This window comes from Equus quagga, chromosome 8 (genome assembly GCF_021613505.1).
Source record: "Equus quagga isolate Etosha38 chromosome 8, UCLA_HA_Equagga_1.0, whole genome shotgun sequence".
Taxonomy (NCBI): Eukaryota; Metazoa; Chordata; class Mammalia; order Perissodactyla; family Equidae; genus Equus; species Equus quagga.
Genome location: NC_060274.1, coordinates 132,583,770 through 132,591,110, shown reverse-complemented (window position 1 = coordinate 132,591,110; position 7,341 = coordinate 132,583,770). Strand labels below are relative to the sequence as shown.

Genomic DNA, 7,341 nt, shown 5'->3' with positions numbered 1-7,341 from the left:
ATATACGCATAGGAAGGCCTATCCTGCTGGGGCTTTCCCATCCCTAAGGCAGCTCAGAGTCCGGAGCAGCAGAGCGGTACCTCCCACGCAGAGCCCTCTGCGCACCACTCGCGACGGAGTGCGCGCGCGCGCTAACACCTTGAAGGCAGCCTGCGCCGCCTAACGACGTCTCGGTTAACGACGGGCGGCACGTCCACGGTGCTCCCGCGAGACTAGGGCCGCGGCCCGGCTGTATGCCCGCGTGCACTGCGACGGTCGCACAACCGTGAAGCCGCTCAGCAGCGCTTCCTTGGACATGTCCCCGTCGTCGTTAAACGACCGCGACAGTGCACTGAACAGCGCCTTCCTAGCACTCGGCAAGTGCAAGGCCCGCGGAGCGTCACCTCCCCTTCCGCGGGAGCCCGCAGGCCCCGGTGACCCCGGCCGGGGCCAGCACCGCCCGACGCCCCGGCCGACACACCCGTCGGCCCAGGCCCAGAGGCGGGTGACGGAGCAGGCCCGCACACCGGCAGCGCTCGGAAGCCAGGACCACCTCCGCCAGCCGCTCCCGAGCGTCCCCCTTGCCCGCCTCACGTCCCAACGGCCAGCCGGCGGCCAGAGCCCGCCCACCCCTGAAAAGACGTGCCCCAGGGCTGTACTGCCCACCGCGGGATGACGTCATAGACGGCCCCGCCCGCCCTCGAGGGGGCGTACCCAGGCCCAGGGCGGTGCCCGCCTTGCGGCTTCATGGGCGCCCCGCCCACTCGCGAGATGACGCCACACGCCAGACCCGCCCACCCCTGAGAGGGCGTGCCCGGGCCCAGGGCGGTGCCCGCCTGCCCGCTTCAGGGGCGCCCCGCCCACCCGCGCGATGACGTCACATGACAGCCCCCGCCCACCCCTGAGAGGGCGTGCCCGGGCCCAGCGCGGCCCCAACCCGCGAGATGACGTTACCGCCAGCCCCGTGAGAGGACGTGCCTCAGGCCTAGGGCCGTGACCGCTCTCCTCGTGCGATGACGCTACACAGCCACCCCGCCCGCTCCGCGCGAAGACCTCACACGGCAGACCCGCCCATCCCCCCGTTGTGACGCTTCCTTCCACCCCGAGCGGTGACGCTCTCACTAGCCCCGCCCACCTCGTTCCCCAGCGCTGTGACGTGGACCAGGCCCAGGGCCGCGCCCGGTCGCGGCACCGGCGCGCGCCCTCCCGTCCGCCCGCGGCACCCTGCCCACGCTGCGTGCTGACGTCGCACGCCGCCCGCGGGCGGAAGGGCGGGCGGGCCGTAGCGGCGGCGCGCACCCCTCAGAGGGGCGCTGGCGCGCGGGCGGAGGCGCTCGGCCGGGCGGACGCGAGCGTTTAGGGTGCTGCGCGATGAGTGGCGCCCCGGACCGGGGCCCAGAGGCCGGCGCTGCCCGGGCCGAACCCCCCGGCCCGGCGCTGAGCGTGGACGTGGCGGGGCTGCTGGCACAGCTGGCGCGCAGCTTCGCGCTGCTGCTGCCGGTGTACGCGCTGGGCTACCTGGGCCTGAGCTTCAGCTGGGTGCTGCTGGCTCTCGGGCTGCTCGTGTGGTGCCGGCGCAGCCGCGGCCTCAAGGCCAGCCGCCTGTGCCGCGCGCTGGCGCTGCTGGAGGACGAGGAGCGCGCCGTGCGCCTGGGGGTGCGCGCCTGCGACCTGCCCGCCTGGGTGAGTGGGCGCCGCGCGGCCCCGCCGCGCCCGGGTCGGGGGTCCCCGCCGCGCGGTCTCTTGTCGCCACCCGCCACCTTGCCCGCGTCGGGTCCTCCCCTTGCCACGGCCCCGATCAGGGGTCCCTGCTCCGCCCAAGTCAGGGGTCACCGCCCTCCTGCCCGGGTCGGGGGCCCCACCCGCCACGGCCCCGGTCGGGGGTGCCCGGCTCCGCCCAAGTCAAGAGTTCCCGCCCCCTGCCCGGGTCAGGGGTCCCCACCCGCCACGGTCCCGATCAAGGGTCCCCGACTGCCTCGCCGCCACCCCGCCTCCCTGCCCCGACCAGGGGTCCCCGCCCCACCCGGGTCAGGGGTCGGCACCGCCGTCAGTGTGCCCTCCCCAGCCTGCCTGTGTTCCCGGGCCGGGCCGCTGTCAGCCGGCGCCCCCGCCCAGGTCGGGTCTCCTGACCACCAGCAGCGTCCCGCGGGCCTCCGCCCGGGCGACGCCGGAGCCGAGTCCTGCCCCTGTCAGCCCCCTGTCTCAGTCAGGCGTCCCCGCCGCCCATCGCAAGCGGGGCCGCCAGGTGAGCGGGGCCGCCAGGTGGGCGCGCCCGTGCGCTGGCGCTGCGGCCGGGCGCCGGTGCCTCCGGAGTGTGCCTAGGGGATGGCGCAGGGGCAGCCGGGCGGGGCTCACGCCGCTCCCGCCCCAGACGGCTCCGGCGTTCCCGGCTGTGCGGCGCGGGCGGAGGGCAGCGAGGGCCCCCGAGGCTTTGCGGAGCGGGATGATTGAGGTCTGTCTCCCGTCTGGCAGTCACGTGTGGGGCCGCGCCCGTCCCCGGAGGGTGCGCTCGAGCCGGGGGCCGGCCGCGCTGCTGCGGTCTTCCTTGCCGCGGGCGGGCCTTGCTCTGACGGAGGCGGACGCGCGCGGAGTGGTTCCCGCGTCTCTTGCTGCCTCCCTGACCCCGAGCTGGTGTCGGTGCCTGGCCGCGGGAAGTCGTGCTCATTTTAGGATGCCGGACGCTCACGTTGGGCTGGGTGTGAACTTGGGTGAAGACGGCCGGCCTGGGTTTCGCGAGGGTCGCCGTCCCGGAGGAGGAAGGGCGTGGAGGAGCCGTCTTGGGAGCATTCGGTCCCCGGTGGGATGCGGGCGGCCTCGGGAGCGGAGCCGGGCGCCCGGACGGAGCCGCGCTCGGAAACGCGGGGGGACCTTCGAGTGCGCCGGTGTCTGCGGCACCGACTTACACGGCGCCGGAAGGCAGCGAGAGCAGGAGGTTCGCTGCCCGAGGAGCGGGCGCAGTCGGGCCGAAATTCGCAGGAATCGGTGATGCTGACTTGCGTGCGACGTTGGCTGTCCAGCAGTTGGTTGATACCAGATTTGCTCGTAAAAATCCTTGTGAGCTGCACGCTCTAATAACAAAGTACGTTAAATACAATTGCTACCAGATTGAGGGACAGGACAAATTCTTTGTTTTTTGGGGATTTTTTAGTAGAATAAAAGGGTGATTAGCCAAAGATTTTTTTCTTGGGTTTTTCCTCCGTGTGCCTTAAACTGATGAACCATCAGTTCATCACATAGAGTAAGGAATTTATATTTTCTCCAGAATTTTTCACTTGTCTATTCCGGATTTGTATTTGCTCTCACATCTCACTTTTATGCTTAAACAAGCCTGCCTTAGAAAACTTCTGGAAGGATTCATGCGAAACTTGATGGTGATCTTATCCAAGAAGAGCACTAGGAGTCTGGAGTTTGAGAGCCATTTTTTTAATGTACTTTTGTTATTGTAATAGCCTTGTATTATTTTCGTAATAAAACCAGTGAATTACACTGTCTAGAAGTGTGCTTGTTATTCTGCTGTAGCCAGGGAGCAAATCAATAATAGAAGCCATGCATGAGAAAAGTTAAGCTTTCTGTATTAGTAGTACTTTGATTTTTACTGTACATACTTAGGTTCTTGGGGTTTTGAACTTTCAGCTGGTGTTTTTCTTTAAACGAGATATATTTGTACACGTTTTCATAATGTGGTTGACAACTGTGATTCATAGCAGGGTAGAAGCATAGGGAAACATGAAGTAATGTGGTACTCACCTCCTAACCCCACTTTTGGATATGTTCACTCACAATTTTTCATCTTTTTATTTAGTGCAGTAAAAATTTATACTGGATTGGAAAATAAAATAATTAAAGAATATTAATACTTTGAGAAAAAAAATTTACTGTTTTGAATGAAGACTATTAGGATATGAAAAATGGTCCTCACTTAACATGTAATACTTCTTTAGGACTTTGGTCCTACAGTTTTAATGTAAATACATTGTTTTTCATTCTTCGTTATTTTTTTCCCCATAAATAGAGAAAAGGCCTAGCAGGTTTGGGTTGATGGAATGAGGGCTGGCTTTTTTGTTGTACCAGTGTTGACCCATATTAATTGTCTACCCCTGTAAAATTAGACTATGGGTGAGGAATATTCTTGAAGAGTTGTTACAGAGATGAATAAGGACAGTTTTCCGCTGCTATTTTTGTTTACTTGAAAACTTAGAACTTGGTAGTTGAAATCTGCCTTTTTCCTGCTTTTACTGCTGCCAGTCAGTGCTGATTCTGTGGCTGCAAATAAGTAGGGCCTCAAACCTGTCATATATAGTATCACTCAACTTTTTTGACAGTTGGTCTCTTATTACTCTAATACTTTGTTCTGTACTATACATGTACAACCTTTTCTTTGAGGAGAGCTTTCTTCCCATAGTTCTTCTGGGAAGTTCAAGAGAATTTAACTCTAGCCAAATTTAATATGTGTAGGCTAGGAACCAAATGAACAAAAGAGAAGAAAACACTTTGGTCTCATGTAAAAGAGAGGCAAATATTTCTTTTATTCTTGGTGTTAGTCATTGAGTTATACTTTAATGAAATTTTGTGAAGACTTGTAACAAAATAACTGGTGTAGCTAAATCAGGAACCACCGTTTAGCTATTTTAGACTGTGATTACAGCTTTAGCAGTTGGATCCTAGAGCAATTATGTACTTTGAGAAAATGTTGGAGTCATCCTCGTAGCTGTGAAGGGATATGGATGCTGCTGGGGGTTCTTGATTATGCCCACTCTGCTGCCGTACTGTAGTCAGAGAGGAAAAGGACTGAGAGCACTGCCTGGCTCTGTGGTCTAGGATCTAAATGCTTCCTTCAGTTGGACCAGAACGCCCCAAGGTTGCTAGACGTAAAGCGGTAAATATCTGTTTTTTAGTTTAAACTTAAAAAATGAATTTAAATTTAGAATACATGCATCCATCAGCTTATGTGGTCCGGTTTTACTAATACTTCTGTCTCAGTTGAATCTTAGCCTCACGTGACATTCCACCATGGGAGAACATAGAGCTAGCACTGAACTATAAATCATTTAAATAAATACGTGAATTGAAAATGTATGTAGTAAACTTATATTATGTTAAGTGTATTATGTATATTTATAAAATATAGATTTTAATCCTGTGAAGAACCAAAAACTGGTAATTTAGTGTTCTCATTAGGCCTACTGAACCTTTTATCTTTTCTGTGGGTTTTAAGGATTTCTACATTGGTTCTAACATTTAATGTTGAATAGTATCACAGACATTGTGAATATACCAGAAAACATTGAATTGTACCCTGCAAGCGATATGGCATATGCGAATTGTATCTCAGCACGTAAAAAAATGTAGACATTGAATTTCTTTTAAAAATAAGTGAAAAAGGCAGTCTGTTATAGTACTAGGTAAGCTGTATGTACTTATTTGCTTATGGAATTCCAGCTAAAACTGTACAACTTTTAAAAATTATTGTTCCAACTTAGATTTGGAGGCATTTATGTTTTAAAGAATACTTAATGAAAGGAGTGGGCTTATGAATGAAAAAAGTAACTAGGTAAATATTTTTACCTTAAACCTAATGTACCTTTACACATTGGTACCATATTGGCTAATTCTGATGGAATAACAATAGAAATCATGCTTCAAAGATGTAAACAGCAGAAATGTGTTTTTCTCTAAGTTATTCTAAGCTCTTACCTTTGATTCAAGGTATCGACACATAATTATCATGTATGTTTGAGAAATTTAGCCTGTAGATTGATTTGTTTTATATTAGATACATTTTATCATGGCATGATTTTAGAATGTACTATTTGTGGTCTTTTGCATTTTATTGTGTTGTCGCTATCTTTAGTTTCCATGACAGTGCTGCCTCAGATGAATTTTCCTCCTCCATTTAATGATCTGAGGACCCACAATAATGCAGAAGTGTAAGAGGTCATCCTGCCTTCACGTGTGTACTCTTCTGGGTAGAAACAAGGCAGTATGTGATGGCCCCCGAGTGCTGTGGTGGGTCAGAAGAGAGGATGGAAGGTGGTTAGTGGTGAGGGGGTACCTACAGACACACTTGTGGACTTTTAAGAATAGGTGGGAAATCAGGGGCATATCCTGGGATGGGGTGCGGGGTGGAAGCATCAGAGCCGGGTAGGGCAGCAGTGTGGATTCCTGAGTGGTCCCATCTGGAGGGAGCTATACAGATGGTGATGGAAGGTTGAACTGAGGCTCAACGGTTATTCTGGGCCCAGGGGTGAGGAGTGGATGTGTTTGGACTGGGGCCCAGGCCCGGCTCTCAGGGCAGCTCTCCCATTTCACAGGGAGCCCTTAGTGGGCATAAATATGAACACTACTCTTAAGACAAGGAGTGTTTGGACATGGGAGGAGGGGAAGATAGTGATGTATTCAGATCTAAGCTTGTAAAATCAGAAAATGGAAACTCCTATGCAATACATTAGAGTTCTGTTCTTGCCTCAGCTGCCAAAAAGCTTAGAGCCAAGATTATTGTTGGATTGTTGTGCTCTATACCATTGAGGCAGCTGGAAGTAGCCATCCACCTTCCTTCAAATAGACTGTTCTGTTTTACTCTTAATGATCTTATTGTGCCTTAAACACTGAGTCATCTTGAGTTCTTTTGGAATTGGGTGGGGCATAGTTCTTACACAGTGTCAGTAGTTGTCTTGCCTGGAATCATTTTTCCATTTAACATGTTTATTTACAAGTATTCTCATCTTTTCCTTTCATTTATTTTTTTAAAACTGTTACAAAAGTTCTATAATTTTATTAAAGGAAACCATTTATTTTGGTGAATTTTTCCTAGAGTAGATCACATTTTAAGGAACTAACCCAATTTGTGTGTGGGTATTAAAATGAACCTTAATTGATGCATCTATTCACTCAGCCAACATTTACTAGACATTTGCTCTGTTCCAGGTATTGTGCTAGGTACTAGAGACACAAACATGAGTAAGACAAGACCTTAAACTCAAGAATTCACTAGCTGGTAAAAAGGCAATCTCTGTGTAAACCTAGTTTTAGTCATAGTATGCATTGGCAATTTTTCTTTATTAGTAAAAGTAATACAGACTCATTTTTTTAATCCAGGAAAAAAGTGTATTAAAAGCATCATCCATAATTCCAAACAACCTGTAATAGTAGTTGGTGGAAAATTGTAACAACCTTGAATGGAGTTGTTATCGTGAATGTTTCTCTTTGTGCTGGTAAACCATACTAAAAATCATTTGTTCAGGAAAATATGGTTTAGGATTTAAAAGTTTTCCAGACTTAACTATCTATGGAAAAAGAAAGGCAGACTTTCATTAGGTCTTTCAGTTGGTGAAGTGGGATGTTCATTTTTTAATAAAGTTATGC

General features: G+C 52.1%; 1 protein-coding gene across 2 annotated transcripts in view; it reads left to right on the top strand.

The window, feature by feature from the left end:
- The first annotated feature begins 1,141 nt into the window (after positions 1–1,141).
- Positions 1,142–7,341, top strand: part of ESYT2 (extended synaptotagmin 2) — an 88,839-nt gene continuing 82,639 nt past the window's right edge. Inside the window, exon 1 of one of the 2 annotated variants that reach the window (XM_046669072.1) lies at positions 1,142–1,662. In XM_046669072.1, coding sequence (XP_046525028.1) covers positions 1,351–1,662 — 312 coding nt within the window. In that variant the 5' untranslated portion in view covers positions 1,142–1,350. The remainder of the gene's footprint in view (positions 1,663–7,341) is intronic. The other variant, XM_046669071.1, reaches the window with a different exon arrangement.